Raw genomic sequence first — 20642 nt, forward strand, 5'->3', positions numbered from 1 at the left:
GCCGACTTGTAAGATTTTTGAGCTATCACTAACCTCTGAAATTCCAAACTCCACAAATGGAACATCAAAATAATGCTTATTCCTTAGCTGTGCCTCTTCAGGTCTGAGAGAGTTCTCTGGAGCCACTGAAGGAAGTTGCAGATTGAGTTATGAAATGGCAAGCAGGATTCTATCATAGCATCAGGTACTCCATTGCTGGGGGCAGATGGTACAGACCAGTGCCTTCAAGCGGTCCACGGACTGGTGGCTGGACCTCAGACTGTTTGTTGCTGGTCTGTGAGAAGATAAGGAACTTATGCCAGAATTTAAGTCAACACTGCTAAGCCTTCTATTTAGTTCAGCTGTTTTGTTTTCATTGTTGTTTCAATAATAAGACTTTCTTAAGGAAGGAAGAAATTCTGGTGAAAATTCCTTGTCTCATTATAGTCCAGTACTTTGTGCAGCACTAGAAAAAGTCAGTAAATGACACAAAGTAAACAGGACTTTAAATTTTTATCCCATTTGCATTCTGTCACGGAAAATTATTAAACTAGGAGGCTAGAAAAAAAATGCAATGAAGAAGTACATCAGGCCAAGTTACTTTATTTTTTTAAAGATTGATTTATTTGTTTTTGGCCACGCTGGGTCTTCATTGCTGCATGGGTTTTCTCTAACTGCAGCGAGCAGGGGCTACTCTCTGGTTGTGGTGCTTCTCATAGTGATGGCTTCTTTTGTTGCAGAGCGTAGGCTCTAGGTGTGTGGGCTTCAGTAGTCGCAGCACGAGGGCTCAGTTGCAGCTCAAGGGCTCTAGACAGAGCACAGGCTCAGCAGTTGTGGAGCACTGGCTTAGCTATCCCGCGGCATGTGGGATCTTCCTGACCAGGGATTGAACCCGTGTCCCCTGCATTGGCAGGCAGGTTCTTCGCCACTGGACCACCGGGGAAGCCCCCAACCAAGTTGGTTTTAAAAGGGTACAATGGATGTACTTGGGAGAGAAAAGGTGAAGAGGAAAGGAAGGTCTTGCAGGTGCTGGCCCCACATCTGGGTACATTTCCAATGGTCAGAAATGGGAGGGCATTCTACTATGAGGAAGCAGTGTGATCAAAGGCCTAAACTGAAAGTGTCTTGTTTGTGTTAACGAAAAAGGGGAAGGAAGCAAGCAGCAAGAGAAAGAGCCTCAGGGATGACAAAGAAATAAGGCATTACTTGGACATCCTTGGTAATACCAATACAATATTCACCTGAGTCAGATATTTGTTACAGAGGTATCATTGTGCTTGTATATGCATGGACTGTTCCTGGAGAATACCTGAGAAACCGGTGACAGTAGTTACTCTGAAAAGGGTGCTAGGGTGGCAGGAGTCAGAGGTGGAGGGTGACTAACTTTCATTGTCTATTTTTGGTAGTTTTTAAATGTTATGCCTTGCGCATCTATTGTATCCTATTATGTATCCATCTAAAAGTAACTTGAAAATATTTTTTTAAATAAGATATGCCAACTTGTGAGCTTCATATCTTTCCAAAATAGCAGCCACAATACTACCTTTAAAATAGGTCAGATTATGTCACTCCAGCTCAAAACTCTCAAAAAGCTCACCATTGTACCAAAGTAGAAGCTGAAGATTTTACAACAGCCTATGAGGTCCCACATGATCCAGGAGTCCCAGGCATGCTTTTTCCTCAAGGGCTGGGCTGCTGTCCCCTCTGCCTAGCAAGCTCCCTCTCCAAACAGCGCGTGGTTTGATCTTTTGAAGACCTCCTTCAGTCTTTGCTCAAATGGCATTTTTTCCATGAGGTCTTTCTTGAACTCCCTATTTAAAATTCTACCCTCACCACTGGCACTCCCCAGCTCCCTTTCTGCCATTTTTTTTGTATTCCTGTGTACTTACTACTTTGTGACATGTGTGCATGAGTGCTAAATTGCTTCAGTCGTGTCTGACTCTGTGCGACCCTATGGATTGTAGCCCGCCAGGCTCCTCTGTGCATGGAATTTTCCAGAGAAAAATATTGGAGTGGGTTGCCATGACTTCCTCCAAGGGATCTTCCCGACCCAGGGATCGAACCCATGTCTCTCTCCTGCATTGGCAGGCAGGTTCTTTACCGCCAGCACCACCTGGGAAGCCCACTATGTGATACACCAATTGTTTCATTAATACTTGTTTTCTTAGTGTGTACCTCTCTTTACTAGAATGTAAGGTTTGTGAGGTCTAAGATTTTTGTCCAAGTTGTTCACTGGTCCATAGCTCCCAAATCTTTCTTGTGTGGTAGATTACAAAAAAAAAAAAAAAAAAAACCCTCATAAATTATCTGCAGGCCTTCCCTTCAAAAGCTGAAGTCTGTTTCCCCACTTCAGATCTCAGCTGGCCTTGGACTTGCTTTGATATCAGTAGAATGCACTAGAATTGATGTGTGAGTTCCAAGCCTAGGCCTCAAGAGGCCCGTCAGCTTCCACTGTTAAACTAAGAACATTTCCATCAACACGAGAATAAGCATAGCCTGTGTAGACACCTGGAAGATTGGAGACCATGTGATGTGAGGCCCCAGCCATCCAAACTGTCCCAGTGTCCCAACTGTGAGGCCTCAGATATGAACGTGAGGCCATTCAAAACGATCCAGCCACAGTGAAGCCAGCCCAAACCAGAGGAGCCACTTAACTGAAATGTGAAAAATAACAAACACTTGTTATTTTGAGTCACTGTATTTTTGATGATCATTAAAAACTAATTGATCAGCCTGGCAGACGGTAAGTGCTCAGTAAATATTTATGAAAATAATAAATATTGCTGTTATTAATTCAGTTAAAAAAATAAGTTAAGAAATGCTATTTATAGTGAATCATTTTGATTCTCATTGTAACATTATTATGCTGTAGAAAGTTGTAGCCTACCTGGATTTTATTATATGGGCTCTATGTTCAAACTTAGATTCAGAAAAAAAGAAAAAGATAAAGTCTGACTGTACTTATTAAAACAGCTTAGCCTTGAAGTCATTTAACCAAGCTCAAGCTATAGCTTCCTCTTCTGAGATTAAGTGCCTACCCCATAGAGATATTGAGAGGATCAGAGATAATGTCTGTGCAACGAATACTGTAGTTGTGGCTACAGTGGATGATAGCTATCACTGCTCCACACTCCTCTCATCCTCTCAGGGAAAGAACATACAGATTCAATGCTCAGGTTTTATGTTCAAAGGTCCCATCCAGAAATACCAGCTTTGGTTGAAAAATTCTGAAAGAGAGTCATAGATATATGATTGGTAGTGGGCCATTACCATTTTACACACAATTTAAGAAGTTACCCATATTTCAAAAGAATGTGGGAACTCTGCTGCCTGTTTGGAGGGTGTGACGTGTTACATGGTGTCCACTAGGGAGCGATAAACACATTCATTTAGGATTAGTGTTTCTTGTAACCTATGTGCACCTGCTAGATAGTAAATATTACTTTAATTTTATCATTGTAATCTGAACTTAAAAGTGTAAAAGTGTTTAAAAATTTTGATTTTGCACTTAAAATTATTAATGGATTGCTTTATTATTTTTAAGGTATTAAAAAGATTCATAATGTGTGTTTTCAAGAAAGTCGGCCTTTGCAAGTTATTTTTCAAAAGAATATGTGTGCTAATACACTAGTGATTCAGCCAAGGTAATGAGTTCTCTGTTGTTTTTTTCCTGAATATAGTATGGTCACAGAGTAAAGAATTAATGCCCTAGAACTTTTAAATCAAGTACATTTTTTAAAGCTAACATTAGACTTGGAGAAATCACCTTATAGGATCAAGAGGAAACCTGAAGAAAGATAATAGTAGATAATAACTGCCTAATGGTAGAAATAATCATTTATTGGCCAAGAAAGTTCTAGAACTATCCCATCAGTGGCTTGCTACATCAAGTGGTATTAAGAGAAAAATATATTATTAGATAACACTTTGCATTCATATGATGCTTTCTATAAGACACTGTATGTCTCAAAACAGGCAGCATGAGCAAATTGTAACAGATTTTATGTGATTGATTTTATCCCTGTTTGTTGTTTTTTTCCTAGAAAATGAGTGAGATATATTTGTCAGTGAGGGGGAATTCAATTTTTCAATTAAACCGTAGCATTAAACATTAATTATTTTGTAAGCCAAAAGATATTTTACCCTTCAGTTCAGTTCAGTTCAGTTCAGTCACTCAGTCATGTCCAACTCTTTGTGACCCCATGAACCGCAGCACGCCAGGCCTCCCTGTCCATCACCAACTCCCGGAGTTCACTCAAACTCACATCCATCGAGTCGGTGATGCCATCCATCCATCTCATCTTCTGTCGTCCCCTTCTCCTCCTGCTCCCCATCCCTCCCAGCATCAGAGTCTTTTCCAGTGAGTCAACTCTTCGCATGAGGTGGCCAAAGTACTGGAGTTTCAGCTTTAGCATCATTCCTTCCAAAGAACACCCAGGGCTGATCTCCTTTAGAATGGACTGGTTGGGTGTCCTTGCAGTCCAAGGGACTCTCAAGAGTCTTCTCCAACACCACAGTTCAAAAGCATCACCCTTACTGTTTTTTAAATTACAAAAGAAATACATACTCCTTGCAGTGCATCTAAAATTTATAGAAAAGTGCAAAGATGTAAAATGAAAGTCTTTCTCTTCTACTTACCCCATTTATTGCACTTGGCAGGCGTAACATCTGTTAACAATTTGGTGTATATCTTTTTACATCTTCTATTTATAGTCAGTTTGTCTATAACTTTCCCTCTCCCTGTATCTATGGATACCTTTCTCTCTTTCAAAATTGTATCGCATACTTTGTCATTTAGTTGCTAAGCTGTGTCCAGTTCTTTTGCAACCCCATAGACTGTAGCCCACCAGGCTCCTCTGTCCATGGGATTTTCCAGGCAAGAATACTGCGATGGAGTGCCATTTCCTTCTCCAGTGGATCTTGCTGACCCAGGGATTGAACCCACATCTCTTGCACTAATAGGCAGATTCTTTACCACTGAGCCACTTGGGAAGCCGACAACACATATTGAGTCCTGGAAATGAAACTGCTGGGTCAAAGGCTTACACAAATTTTAAATTTGCATACATATGGACTAGCAAATTGCTATCAGAAAAGTTTGTGCCAATTTACATTCCTACCAAAAGTGTAGGAGAATCCTTTCAAGTAAAGGATTATGATTAATCTTCAAAAATTTTACCAACCTGTTTGGTAGAAAATGGCATTTTAGTTGTTCTTTACTATGTCTGTTTTATTACTAGGGAGCTTGAGCATCTTTTTACATTTATTAGAAGTTTGTATTTTTCTTTTTTGAATTGCACATTCATGTTGTCATTTTTTGTATTAGCTTGTTTGATATCTTGTACAAAACCTCTCCCTTAACGCTGGAAAAGTTCCCAGATTAATTTGGTAGGTGTTCCTGACATTTTGGCATTGAGAAACACTACTAATCTAAGGTGTAGCATCAGGTTAACACCAACATCACAGAAATTCTAAGAATCTCATTTTTATCTAACCTCACTTCGATTTAAAAAATAAACCAGAACTTTTAACTTTAAAACTTTTAGAACTTTTTAACTTTAAAAAGATTTTAGATTTTAAAAACTTTTAGAACTTTTTAACTTTAAAAAGATAAATAAAACTTTAAACTTTAAAAAGATTTTAGATTTTTAAAACTTTTAGAACTTTTTAACTTTAAAAACTTTAAAAAGATAAATAAAACTTTAAAACTTTAAAAAGATTTTAGATTTTAAAAACTTTTAGAACTTTTTAACTTTAAAAAGATAAAACTTTAAACTTTAAAAAGATTTTAGATTTTAAAAACTTTAAAACTTTAAAAAGATTTTAGATTTTAAAAACTTTTAGAACTTTTTAACTTTAAAAAGATAAATAACCTAACTAAAAAAAATGGGCAAAGGATTTGAATGGACATTTTTCCGAAGAATATACGCAAATGGCCAACAAGCACACGAAAATATGATCAACATCATTAGACCTTAGGGAAATGCAAACCATACAGCTTTAAATCTGTGAATTGTGTAGAATATGAATTGTATCTCAATGAAGGTGTTTTTAAAAAGGGAACCCAGGATGAAAGGGCATTTGGGATGTCAGGACAACCTGGACCAGGGATTGAACCCAGGCCCCAGCAGTAAAAGCATGAGTCCTAACCACTGGAACACCCTGGAATTTCCAATGGTGTAGTTTTAAGATATACGAAAAATATAGCACGTCACGTGGAAGAATAGAGATAAGTCTTTTGGGTAGATTTTTCTAAATTCAGGACAGTTCAACTATTTATTTCCAGATTAAAGATTTGAGTTCCATTTCATAAGATAATTTATTTCTGTTCTTCAAATAGTGTAATATTGTTCATTGCATTTTATAGGGTACTTGCTGAGGCAATTGTTCTTTTTACATCGAGTCAAGAGGAAGTTACTCTTGCTGTTACTCCACTGAAGGTTTGCATTAAGAGTTCTAATGAGGAATCAATGGGTAAGGATTATATCTGTCACTGTGCTTTGATGGAATATTACTTCCTGGCTTTCCTGATTACTCTATGGTTATACAGTAAATATTACTGGCATAATATTTATTCTTTACTAAAAGGCAGTAAAAGTAAAACATAGAAAGATCATCAAAATTTTCAAGAGACCAAAGAATTTTGTCAACCAGTAATTAAAATACTTGGCTGTGAAATTCAAATTGTTTTAAAATTAGAATGGTTACTGAAAAAAATATTTTTTCAGTTAAAATTTTAAGGTCTATTTCTTATCCTTTGTATTTAGCATAAAGGAAGGGAAGAGGCCAGCCATCTAATTGAGATGATATTTGACCACATAAAAAGGAAAACTAAGTTAGAAATGTAAGATATTCCAGATGGCAAATATATAGGGCAGAAAATGTGAATATTTCTTTAGTTCACTCTTCCAAGAGTTATCCAGATGGAATGGAGACACTATGGCATGATTAAATCTGGAGTTTTGCTGTTAAGGAAATTTACTAGGGTATTTTTGGCATAAGCTGTTTGAGATTCTTTGACCTTGGATAATATTTGCGGGATGATAGCAGTAAAGAGTCCGACACGACTGGAGGACTTCACTTTCACTTTTCACTTTCATGCGTTGGAGAAGGAAATGGCAACCCACTCCAGTGTTCTTGCCTGGAGAGTCCCAGGGACGGCCTGGCGGGCTGCCATCTATGGGGTTGCACAGAGTGGGACATGACTGAAGCGACTTAGCAGCAGCAGCAGCAGCAAAGAAAGAATATAAAGGTAGAAACAATATTTGAAAGGTGGCGGATTCATGTTGATGTATGGCAAAACCAATACAATGTTGTAAAGTAATTAACCTCCAATTAAGATAAATAAATTTATATTAAAAAAAGTAAAAAAAAATAAACACTGAAAAAAAAAAGAAAGTGAAAAACCAGTATAACTAGTGCTTAAGGTGGGTCAGGTAACTTTGTAGTGTTTAGTTTTTGCCAGATGCTGTTCTAAATGGTTTACATTTGTGAAGCCATTTGATCTTTGTAACAACTCTGTGATGTAGCTACTATTAGTATCCTCATTTTCCATATGAACAATATGAAGCACAGAGAAACTAAGTGACTTGCTGCTGTCTCACAGCTAATAAGTGGTGGATTATGATCTGAATAGAGGCTGTCAGGTTCCAGGGCTTAGGCTCATTACCACCGTGCTCTTGTTGCTTCTCTCAAGTCTCATCTAGTATTCTTTTTTGGCACTTAGAAGTGCATGATCTGGAAAGTATATGCGTGGCTAGTGAGAGGGTCTGTTTTATATTCATAATGTCATCTCTGAATAAAGATGGCCATTTAGTAACCAGGAGATGCTATCCCTTGTGAGCAGCTTTCTAATGAGTAGTTATAGTTATGCTTGACTGGGGACCCAGTTGTTTAATTTTATTATTGCACCTACTCTATTGTCAGCCCTCTGGGAGTGACATGAGCTTTCTTTTCTCAATTTATTTTTTAAAATATTCTTTTTTTGTATTCTTTTCCATCATGGTTTATTATAGGATATTGAATACAGTTACCTGTGCTATACAGTAAGACATGCTTATCCACTTTACATCTAATAGTTTGATCGGCTAATCCCAAACTCCCAGTCCAACCCTCCCTTGCCCTCCCCCTCCCCCATGGCAACCACAAGTCGTGACCTTCTTGATTGAGATGAAGGTATTTGTAAGGTATTGTTTGGTCCTTTAAAAATATAAATACTATTTCTCCTTTGTTCTTATGCTTAAATAATTCATGTTCATTGAAGAAAATTAAGAACACACAAACAGCACATAAAGTCACCTGGAATCCTCCTACCTGGAGAAAAGCACTTAATATAGAAAAGCACTTTTCTATATCTTATATCTGAGAACAGGAGATTGGTTTAATTGGTGAAATACAATGAAGCTATTATTAAAAGTAGTCTTGGGAGTTCCCTGGTGGCCTAGCAGGATTCTAGGCCTTTACTGCCATGGGCCTGGGTTTAGTCCCTGGTTGGAGAACTAAGATCCTGCAAGCCATGCTGCACAGCCCCTCCCAAAAAATAGTAGTCTTGTTTGTGTGTATGTATACATTTCTTTCTCTCTGGGATGTATATCAAAGATGTTATTGAAGTTAATAATTGTAGTGGAAAACACAAAACACCAACACACACAAATAATTTGGAAAAGGTACTTATTGACATAAGGGACTGAGCTTCCCTCATAGCTCAGTTGGTAAAGAATCCGCCTGCAATGCAGGAGACTCCAGTTTGATTCCTGAGTTGGGAAGATCCCCTGAAGAAGGGAAAGGCTACCCACTCCAGTATTCTGGCCTGGAGAATTCCATGGACTGTACAGTCTATGGGGTCTCAAAAGAGTTGGACACAACTGAGCAACTTTCAGTTATTGACGTGGAAATATAGCCAGGATATATTATTGAATAGATTATAAAATGGTATGCATAGTATGATTGTATTTTCATTTTTAAAATGCACATGAAATTTTAATAAAAGAGAACAAAATTCACCTGTTATTGTCTGTCTTTTGGATTATAGCCATCCTAGTGACTTCACTTTCACTTTTCACTTTCATGCATTGGAGAAGGAAATGGCAACCCACTCCAGTGTTCTTGCCTGGAGAATCCCAGGGATGGGGGAGCCTGGTGGGCTGCCGTCTGTGGGGTCGCACAGAGTTGGACACGACTGAAGTGACTTAGCAGCAGCAGCAGCAGTGGGTATAAAGTGTTGTCTCATTGTGCTTTTGATTTTCATTCGTCTAGTAACTAATGATTTGAGTATCTTTTTGTGTGTGCTTATTGTTTATTTGTATGTTTTCTTGGAGAAATGTCTGTTCATATCCCTTGTTTATTTTTCACTTGAGTTATTTATCTTTATTGTTCTGAATACTAGCCCCTTATCATATGTGCCGTGCTGTGCTAAGTCACTTCAGTCAACTCTGTACGACCCAATGGACCATAGCCTGCCAGGCTCCTCTGTCCGTGGGATTCTCCCAGCAAGAATACTGGAGTGGATTGCTATGCCCTCCTCCAGGGGATCTTCCCAAGCTAGGGATTGAACCTGTGTCTCTTACGTCTCCTGCATTGGTGGGCGGGTTCTTTACCACTAGCACCACCTGGGAAGCCCCCCTTATCATACATATATTATTTCAAATATTTTCTCCCATTCTGTGAAGTTGATTTTTACTTTCCATTTTTTTCTTTTTTGGCCACCCCTCCCAGCTTGTGGGATAGAGAAAGTGGAGGTGGCAGTCTCTTAATGCCTGGGCCCAGACCAGAAACTAGCACTAGATGACTCCATCATATACTATTAGTGAGAGTAGACAGAAAGCCCACTCACCCCAAGGGGAAGAGACACAGGTATAGACCCTACCACTCAATGAAGAAATGTCAAAGAACTTGTGGCTATTTTTAACCTACAATTTATGGTTATATTTACTTTTCTTTTTTAAAAAATACTTACTTATTTGGCTGCACTGAGTCTTAATTGCAGGATCTTCCGTTTTTGTTGAGCTGTGTGGGATCTTTAGTTGCAGCAGGGAAACTCTCAGTTACGAAATGTGGGATCTAGTTCCCTGACCAGGTTTTGAACCCCAGCCCCCTGCATTAGGAGTAAGGAGTCTTAGCCACTGGACCACCAGGGAAGTCCCTGACTATATTTTCTTATTAAAATTTCACAAATACCTACAGAATTGATGTTATTCTTTATTTTCCTATAATATTGAACAGACCTGACCGATTCTGTATACAGTGAGATGTTTGTTGGTCCAGATGAGTTTGACTTCTTTCAAATTGGAATTGACACTGAAATAACATTTTGCTTCAAAGAACTGAAGGTAAAACCAAAAGTAGTGTCCAGTTAGAATTATCGGTGGCAGTTTTTAATAAAGATTTCACATTTTCCCCCTTCTTTTCTTTTCAGGGAGTGCTGACATTTTCAGAAGCTATACATGCTCCTATAGCCATTCATTTTGACTTTCCTGGGAAGTAGGTCTTTGGGACATTTCTGAGTTTATTTTTTTTTCTTTTGTCGTATACTAATAAATAAAACCCTTTGGGTCACGTTGAAATTAATTCACACCTCAGGAATTCCTTAACTTTACTAGCAACACTTATCAAACTAAAATTTTGAAAGATGTTGTAACCTAGTGTTCTTTTGATTGGTGACTTGATTTAGAAAAATACATTATTTTGCAGAGCAAAAACATTTATAAACTTGATATACTGAATAAATTGCCTAATTAGAAAATTATATATGCCTTAAACAAGTTAAATCTCTATGAAACTATGGTATGTTATATTTCAGAACTAAAATTTCAAAGAGATTGGGTTAGGATGTGGTAATTTTTAAGGGCTCTTTTAAGTCTAAGGACTATCTCAATTTGTGAAAAAACGATTAAGACTTCTACTTTTACTGTTTCTTTTTACTCCAAAATCAGGTATCATTTTCTAATGTTTTCCCAGTGTCCATCAGAAAATGAGTGTGGTTTTTGCTCTGGTTTTGCCTTTTTTAGACCCATGGCTTTAAGTATTGACGATATGTTATTGGAAGCCAACTTTATTTTGGCTACATTAGCTGATGAGCCAAGTAGAGCGTCTTCTCTACAAACACTGTATCTTTCACAAAAACAAAGAAGGTAAGCCTGTGTTTTTAATGTCTTTATTGGTTTGGATAAAGCTACTGCAATCTTATTCTGCAATAATTCAATGGCATTCATTTAGGAAACAACTGAGAAGGAAAACATTAAAAGATCTGAAATTTTAACTGAATCAGGAAGAGCTCCAGGAAGACCTAACTGTAACATAGAAATATCACCCATCTTTCACAGATACTTGCTTTTTTCTCTTATGATCACAGTTTAACAGAACTGTCTGGTTTATCTTTGTCATTACCTAAAACTCATTTGTGATTTCAGTGGCTGTTTTTTAGGAGTGATATAGTGTTAAGTTTCACAGGAAGGTTTGTATTCATTACCCAGAGCTCTCTTTCTTAGACATATGGACAGGCAGCCATTGTTTTTCTTTCTTTCTTTCTTTTTTTCCCTTTTGTGTCTCTCTCGTTTGTTTTTTTTTTTTTTTTTTTTTAAATTTTGGCTGCATTGCATGGCTTGCAGGATCTCAGTTCCCTGTCCAGGGATTGAACCTAGGCCACAGCAGTGAAAGTGTAATGTCCTCACCACTGGAGTGCCAGGGAACTCCCCCTTTTGCCTCTTAACTTTTTTTTTTTTTGGTGGAGGCTACTTCATAGTAAAAAATAACAAATTTCTATGGGAAATTAGGAAAATGCAGTAAAGTACAAAGAATAAAATGAAAAACACTCACAATTTTACCACCTAATGGTAGCCACTGTTAATGTTTGACACACTGTGTTTTCTTTCAGACTTTTAATTTTGCATATATTTGCATTTTAAAACAAGATTGGCTCATATAGCATAGGTAGTTTTGTATCCTGTTTTTTTCCCACAAAATATTATATTGTGAACATTTTCTAATATTGCTGATAATGACTTAGAAACATGCTTTTTAATGATTCTATACAATTTTATCATACAGATGTATTGTAATTTGACTTTTTTTTTTCCTACCTATGCCCTTCTACTGTGTCATAAGATTGTCTCCTGCACACTTGGGTTGCTTTACTGAAAAATTTGAATCTGCAAGAGAATTTCTAAATAATCGTATATGTGAATCTTAACTTTCAAACAATTAGTTTGATGTTTTTTCAATATATTCCCTAAACTGGTGTTATCATTGTCATTTCATGTTGCTCTTTTAGTTATATACAAATATATATTTCAAAGTAAACAGTTCATTCATTTAATCTCTATTATTAATACCTCAGGTCAGAGCCGATACATTCAAATTCAAAGGCTGGTAAAAATGTAACCAGCAAGGTCCCAGAGTATATCTCAAGAAAAGTAGAACCCAAAAGGCTATATTCTAATGAGACTCCCACGAACATTTCTACATTGGAAAATTGTGGCAGCCCTTTAATGAAAAGAGCAAACAAAGACATTACTGAAGTACCCGAAAGCGATGGAAACCTGAGTGAAGTACCAGAAAGCAGTGTCAGCGACACGGAAGACGTGCCAGGGTCTCCATGTCTCAGGAAGGTAAAGGAACAACAACACTGAGACATAAGTAAGCCGAGGTCAGGCATCCTTGCTGTCCATCTCCCTTGTCAATCTCCCTGCCTCAGCCCACCCCCAATATCCTGCAAATTAATTTCATTAGTTTTTGATGGGGAGAGCTGAAGCCAGTCTGAGATGGAGAAAAGGCTGATTTATACAATGTCAGTACAAAACAAATTGTTCATTGAGTAATTCTAACAAAGTATGTTTAGAGATTTGATCACTTGTTTTAAAGAACAAATTGTGATTGTTTATAGCATATTATCTTTGCATACAAATATTGATAATATGCTAAAGTCATATACTTTGTTTTCTAAAATAAGTGTCCTAATTTTCTTTTTCAAGTTTGGTCAAGAAACCTCTTATTCATGGTAGCACAGATACAAATTTCATCACAAGAAACATCACAAATTTCTTCGTAGTAGAGTCCCAGTTAATAACATTATTGTAATACCAATATTTTGCTATTATAGATGGATGATAAATTCTACAAAATGCTATAATGTTAAACCTTATGTCATCTATTGAACTGAAGATAAACATAATTTATTAGAAGTATCTTAAATAATGATAGTACACATTTTACATGTTTACATTAATGTTTTATTCAAGCTTGTTTTGCTGTTGTTATTATTGGTTTGGAAATATGAGTTTCTTAGAAATTTGAAAGGAGAAATAATATTGCTAGAAGTTACTACTTACTTCTCACTAGTCCTTTTCAGAATTGATAGTAATTAGCAAAATGGACCAATTTAAGTTGCATTTCCAAAGTGTCATTAGGATGGCAGTCAGTTTTTTACTAAGAGAAAGAGCAGGGAGCTGACACTTGCCATGTTACATACCCCTGTGAATTTTACATTTTGACTTTATTTCATTTTTAAGTCACAATATCCACTGCTACTGGGCTTTCCTGGTGGCTCAGTGGTAAAGAATCTGCCTGCCAGTGTAGGAGATGCAGGTTTGATTCTTGGGTCAGGAAGATCCCCTGGAAAAGGAAATGGCAACCTACTCCAATATTCTTGCCTCAGAAATCCCATGGACAGAGGAACCTGGCCAGCTACAATCCACGGGGTTGCAAAGAGTCAAATACGACTGAGCAACTAAACAATGACAATGCTGTAATAAAGACTTCTAGGGTCGTAAAATTGGACAGTAAACTCCACTTATTATTCAGTTTGATCCCATAAGTGTTTATTGAATACCTGTTATATGCCCAGTACTTATGGCAATTTTCTCTTCTTGTTAATTACTAACTTGGCCATAAAAGAAAACTAAAATGTGTCTTTTCATTATGCAAAAACATTTTCCCCGTCCTGTTTTTTGGTCACACATATTGTGCTTACTTTTATTTTTTTTACAGACAACAACAGGAACACATTTCCCTGCTGCTTCATCTCCCTGAAATTCACTAAGATTGCCAATTTCCTCACTAGGGAAAGTGACATTTAGAGCTGTAAGCTCCACGAGTTTCATTACAGCACTCTTTTCTTTTCTGTCATGTCACTTACATCCTAAATTCTAAAAAGAAAACTCTACTTTGGAAGGGAAGTTTTGCCTTAACTCCTGCAGAAATGAGATTACATTATGGGTAAATGATTTAGACCCTTATCATCTATCTGAACTACGGGGAGCCTTCTGATTGGCCTCCATACCTCCATTCTTCTCCATTCTTGTTTTCCTCCACACTGTACTAAAAGATTCTGTTTGGACCTTACAGTGAGGTATAGGGCTCCTGGGTTGGAGCCTCTGCCTTGCCACTTGTGTGACTTGGGCAAGTTACGTATCTTTGCTTCAGTTTTCTTTCTGTTGGTAAAATGAGGATAATAATGATGAATTGTTGTGAAATTGAATTGTTGTGAATTAATTGAGCTAATAGCTGGAGCTGGCAGATGGTCAGTGCTCAGCATCACTCTCCTGCTTTTAAATCTCTTGGATTGTCCACTTTTCCCATGGAATTTCACTTAAACTCCTTGAAGTGGCATTAGGGGACTTTGCCTAGAGTATTTAATATAATCTCATTTCCTCCTCTGAGGTCCAGTTCTAGTCCTTCAGATTAGGTTTTAATGTCTGGTAGATTTAGTATCCCTTTGTAGATTCTGTCAGTTTTTTTCCTGGTTATTCCTGAGTATGTATTTTTTATTTGAACTTTAATATCAATGTATCCAACTCCATAAAAAAAATCTATTGGTGTTTTTTTTTAATTAGGATTTCCTTAAATTTCTGTTAACTTGAGGCTGTTAAGTGACATCTTTATGATGTTGAGTCAATCTGTCTGTGAACACAGGCAATGTATTTCCCTTTATTCTGGTCCACTTTTGTGTCTTTCAGCAGTGTTTTAAAATGTTTCTCATACATTTACACATTTATTATTAAGCTTATTCCTAAATAATTAACCTGTTATATTGCTATTGTGGATGGATGTTATGTTTTCTGTTTTCTCACTGCCTTTTATGTATATGAAGGCTATTGTTTTTTGTGTTACTTTTATATCATACTACCCTGCTGACTTATGTTATTTCCATTCCTTTTATCACTGATTCTCTCAGGGTTTTTAGACATACTTACTATATGTCACTTTTTTATATACCAATAGTTTCATTTCTTCTTTAATGCCTCCAACTGACTTTCGTTCAGTTGCATTAGCACATAACCTCTAGTACCACATTTAGAGTGGAGAGAATGGGCCTGCTTGCTTAGTTCCTGATCTTAATGGAAACATTGTGCATATACTTTTGTGTTCTACTTTTGCTCATATTATTGCACCTACATTTCAGGGTAGTAGTATTCCTCTTTTCACTGTTCAAACTCCTACCCACCTTCAAAGCCCAACTCAAATGATACATCTCCTTCTGAAGTCTTCTCATTCTACTCATTATTACTGTCACATAATAACTTGGTAGATATGCTTGTTACTCCACTAGGTAGATTGTGAGTTCATCAAGGGCAGACCTGAGTCTTATTCATCTCTGTATTCTTAGTGCATAAGCCAGTAGTTGGCAGACCTCCAGACCTGGTTTGGGATAGCCTGAGAAAATTTTAAAAATCCCTCCAATAGTATCACAAAATTCCAAAATGAAACCGATTTTTAAATTCACCGTATTAAAAAAATAAATATATGGTAGTATTCTACTTTGGGGAAGGGGGTTTTCAAAATTAAACTATTGTAGAGGAGTATTGGGCTTCTCTGATAGCTCAGCTGGTAAAGAATCTGGCTGCAATGCAGGAGACCCTGGTTTGATCCCTGGGTTGGGAAGATCCTCTGGAGGAGGGCATGGCAACCAATTCAAGTATTCTTGCCCAGAGAAGTCCATGGACAGCAGAGCCTGGCAGGCTACAGTCCATAGGGTTGCAAAGAGTCAAACATTACTGAGTGACTAAGCACAGCACAGAGAAATATTACTGTATTCTAAATAATGACCAATATTTTTTCCATTGTGGATTTTCAATAAGTTTAATCAAGAAGTTATACACACATACACACACACAAGAAGTTATACACAGCTCTCAGGGACACCAAAATGAGGAAAAATATCTAGAATTGTTACCTTTTTTTACTGATGATTGACCTACAACACTATGTAAATTCTATGTGCATAACATAATGATTCAGTATTTCCACACATTACAAAATGATCACAATAACAGAAATTTAGAGTGGTTTTCAAAGACCAAAGTCTCATAAAAGTTATGATAATATTGTTGACTATTTCTTCATGCTGTACGTTTCATCCACATTACTCATTTATGTTGTAACTGGAATTTGTACCTCTTAATCTCCCTCACCTGGTTCATTCATCCCCCCCGACACCTCCCCGCTCTGGCAGCCACCTGTTTGTTCTCTGTATCTATGAGTCTGTTTCTGTTTCCTTATGTTTGTTCACTTGTTTTGCTTTTTAGATTCCATATATAAGTGAAATCTTATAGTGTTTGTCTTTCTGTGACTTATTTCCCTTAGTATAACAACACCTTGTAAGTTCATTGATTTTGTTATAAATGGCAAGACTTTTATTCTTTTTCGTGGCTGAGTAATATTCCTTTGTATATATGCACCGCATCTTCTTTATCCATTCATCTATTGATGGACACAGGTCACTTCTATATCTTGCTATTATAAATAATGCTGCAAAGAATATAGGGGCTCAGATACTTTTTGCGTTAGTGTTTTTATTTTTTTCAGAAAAACAGCAGGAGTGGAATTGCTGGATTGTATGGCAGTTCTATTTTTAAGAAAACATGTATACTGTTAAATTTTTCTATAACAATGCACCTTCTTACTCAATTCATACAGAACTTGGACTCATTCCAAGTTACATAGCTATTCACAGACTTTCTGCATTAGAAGACTATTAGATACTAGGGAAGGGCTTGATCATCCAGCCATGAACGATTTAGAGGCTGAAGAGTAGGGGGGGACAAGCGGGGAGTAGCAAATGACATTTGACCTTAAGTCAATGGCAAATTCAGGGCAGCTCTCAAAGACCATAGTAAACTAAGATTTTTAGCTTACCAGTGTATTAGTTTCTTATTGCTGCTATAGCAAATTACCACAAGCTCAGTGGCTTAAGACAACACAAATTATCTTTCAGTTCAGAAATCAAAAATGGGTCTCATTGAGCTAAAATCAAAGCATTGGCAATGCCGTGTTCCTTTGTGGAGACTAGGGAAGAATCTGCTTTCTTTCTTTTCCTTTCTTCTTGAGATCATCTGCATTCTTTAATCATGGTTACCCGTCAGCTTTAAACCAGCAATGGTTGGTGGAGTCCATTTCACATTTCCTCACTCTGATGCTGATTTCCACATTTAAGGGTCATTGTGATTTCCCATTGGGCCTACCTGGATAGCAGCCTTATTCCACTTGCTCTTTTAATTCCCCTTTGCCTTGTGATATATTCACAGGGTCCTGGGATTAAGACGTGGAGATCTTTGGGGGTGAGGGCAGACCTCATTCTGGCTACCACAGGCAATATCACAGCTAATTTGGGGTGTTTCATCTGAAGCCCAGGTTCAGCAACTGCTGTCTGAAGTGCCCCATGTGGAGGGCATCTTCAGTTTCTGATTTGTAAGGATGAGCCAAGAATAGGGATCGTTTGTTTATTCATGCTTGATACCTACCATATGACTCCCACCAGTGTTTGTTGAGGGCCTTGCACCATAGATGTGGGGTATACAATGGTGTGCAAAATAAACAAGAAAGGTTCCTACACTTGATTATAGACTGGGGATGGGGGGGTGGGGAGGTAGACATTAAACAAATAATCATATGACTAAACATATGATCATTTAAAAAAACTAACCTGTGATAAAGGAAAAGTTCAGGGTGCTTTGAGAGGATTTAAAGTGTGAGCTGACCTAATCCAGGAGGTCAGAAAGTCTTTGAAACTGGTGTTTGGAGCTGAGCTGGAAAGGATAAGATAGTAGGGGGAAGCTGAGTGGATGTGGCATGTGCAAAGGCCCCTGTCATGGAGGGAGTGTGGTAGTTTTAAGGACCTGGAGGAAGACCAGTGCGGCCAGAGGGCAGATAGACGGGGGAAACAATGGCACAGGGTGAATGAAACTGGAGCAGTGAGTGAGTTCCAACTCATGTTGGGTGTAAATGGCCAATATCAGGTACTGTGGCATTGAAAGTATTTGAAGGGTTTTAACAGGGAAAGCTGCCCACAGTGCAGTGAAGCAAGACTGGAAACTCAGTTGTGTCTGAAAGATGGTGATTCAGTAGCAAATGGAGAGAAGTAGCCAAAGTAAACAGCTAATTGAAGAAATAAAACAGCAGGACTTTGTGATGGATCGGTCATGGAGCTTAAGGGAAAGGGAGGTATCAAGGTTGGAGAAACAGGTTCAGTGCTAAGATCATGAATTCTATTTTGCATGTAAGTTGCAGAAATCAAGTAGGATATAGGAAGCTCAAATTCTAACTGTGAGACTCCCTGGCATATACACAGTAATTTCTGCCAGCAGTGTGAATGTGAGTTCTAGAGAGAGGGTATGGCAGAGAAGACTGCCACCACTTAGAGCAGTGGCTCTTAACCACAGCCAGGGGACACAGAGTCATCAATGTCTGCAGACACTTCCGGATGTCACAGTTCAGGAAAGCGGGCTGCCACTGGCATCTCGGGTAGAGGCCAGGGGTGCTGCTCCGTGTCGTCCCAGGAGCAGGACAGCCCGCACAGCAAAGAAACTTAAGTCCTCCAATGTCAGCACTGCTAAGGTTGAGAAACCCTGATTCAAAGTGTGGGTAGAAGAGGGTAAACATTCATCTTTGTTTCATTTAAAGATAAATTTAATAATAATAAAAGGCAAGCCAACTGAAAAGAGCAACCAGAAGAACATAGCATGGGGAAGGTATGAGAAGAAAGTGTCAGAGTGAGTATCTAGTGGGGTGGAGACTGAAATGGCCATTAGTTTAGGGAATCTGGCAATTTTTGGTGACCATTATAAGGACAATTTCTGTATGAGGGTCAGGAGCTTTTTTAGATAGGACCTAAGAGTAGAATGAGAAAATAGAGAAAGCACCTGTAGACAGTTCCACAGCAGAGATTAAGTTGGAGGGAGGACGTGGATGAGGCTATATATTTTAATGAGACATCTGATTATTTTAAAATGCTGATATTCCTATCCAGTAGAGGGGAGGCATGGGAGAGGCTGGGAGTCAGAGACAGGGAGGGAAGGACTGACTCTGGTCAGGAGTAGCTTCTGTCACAGCAAGAGGGAAAGGGGAGAGGATGGGTGAAGTGGAGGAAGATAGCCAGCAGTCTCCATCTGTCCCCCACAGCCCTGGTGTTGGTTTCAGTGGCTCGGGCAGGGTAGTCCAAAGCAGATCCCTGATCCCAAACTGTGTGCCTCTGGAGTCCAGGGAAGGGTTTTACTTTAGGATGTTTTGGGCCACTCATGAAGGTTCTGGGTATCTCATGAACCATCAGCTAATGTGAGACCACAGTGGCTGAGTTTCTGAAAAGGGGCATTTGATAAGCACTAACTTGCTTTGAATAAACAACAGTTATTCTCCCCCCCACCCCCCACAGTTCTCCTGCATGTTCTTTGGAGCAGCTTCTTCTGACCAACAAGAACCTTTCAGCCTCCCTTTCCAGAGTCTGGCAACAGCAAGTGGCAGTGAAGAAGACATGAATAATGGCAGTTTCTCCACATTCTAACAGTGATGGCTGAGCTCACCCGCCCCGTCAATTTACTGGTTCACTTGTACCACAAACACATTTTCACATTTAAATCTGTGAAGATACTGTCTTGGGCTTCCTGGAGAATGGGCTACTGGTTATCTACACATCATCTTGTACAACCACCATATCTAGAAATAACTGCTTGTCAATAAATGTAACTTGCTTTAAAACCATTATGCTATGTGGGAGGCAGAAAAGTTTTTTGTGTAGGGAAAAAGCTCATTAGAATTTTCTTCAGTTCAGGGAATTCCCTGGCAGTCCAGTGGTTAGGACTCTGAGTTTCCATTCAAGGGGCAAGCGTTTGATCTCTGATTAGATCACAGATTCCGTCTCTGGGACCTAAGATTCAACAAGCTGCATGGCGTGGCCAAAAAAAAAAAAAAAAAAAAGAATTCTTCAATGTATTGTTTTTTTACAATAGTTTTTAGCATTTTCTTTGCAGTTTTATAGTTATTTAAACTTCCTGTAGCAGCCATTTCAAGTGCATCAGAATGGCTTGTAAAGTTCAGGTATCTTTTGTATTTGATTGCAAGTATTTGAGTTTTGATGCTTTCTGACAGATGAAAACGTCCTGCAGTCTTTTCTCATGTAAGATCATAACTTTGACACAGCAGGGGAAGAAGAGTGAGGTGAATGGAGAAAGCAGCATCAACATGTAGCACCATCAGGTGTAAGATGGATCGCTGATGAGACGTTGCTGTACAGCAAGCACAGGAGCCCAGTCTTGCGCTCTGTGATGGCCTGGAGGGACTGGATGAGGGAGCCCCAGAGGGAAGGGATGTATGATTATGGCTGATTCACATTGTTTTATGGCAGAAACCAACCCAACATTACAAAAATTAAAATAAATAAAAGGCAAAAAACCCAA

The 20642-nt window shown here is 38.2% G+C and overlaps 1 protein-coding gene across 2 annotated transcripts in view; it reads left to right on the forward strand.

The window, feature by feature from the left end:
- Window positions 1-20642, forward strand: part of RAD9B (RAD9 checkpoint clamp component B) — a 28918-nt gene extending 8276 nt beyond the window's left edge. For both annotated transcript variants that reach the window (XM_019977778.2, XM_070769537.1), the window contains exons 5-11: window positions 3524-3623; window positions 6347-6453; window positions 10201-10307; window positions 10394-10458; window positions 10986-11108; window positions 12314-12584; window positions 19622-20642. In XM_019977778.2, the coding sequence (XP_019833337.2) occupies window positions 3524-3623; window positions 6347-6453; window positions 10201-10307; window positions 10394-10458; window positions 10986-11108; window positions 12314-12584; window positions 19622-19750 (902 nt within the window). In that variant the 3' untranslated portion in view covers window positions 19751-20642. The remainder of the gene's footprint in view (window positions 1-3523; window positions 3624-6346; window positions 6454-10200; window positions 10308-10393; window positions 10459-10985; window positions 11109-12313; window positions 12585-19621) is intronic.

Source organism: Bos indicus, chromosome 17 (assembly GCF_029378745.1).
Source record: "Bos indicus isolate NIAB-ARS_2022 breed Sahiwal x Tharparkar chromosome 17, NIAB-ARS_B.indTharparkar_mat_pri_1.0, whole genome shotgun sequence".
Lineage (NCBI taxonomy): Eukaryota > Metazoa > Chordata > Mammalia > Artiodactyla > Bovidae > Bos > Bos indicus.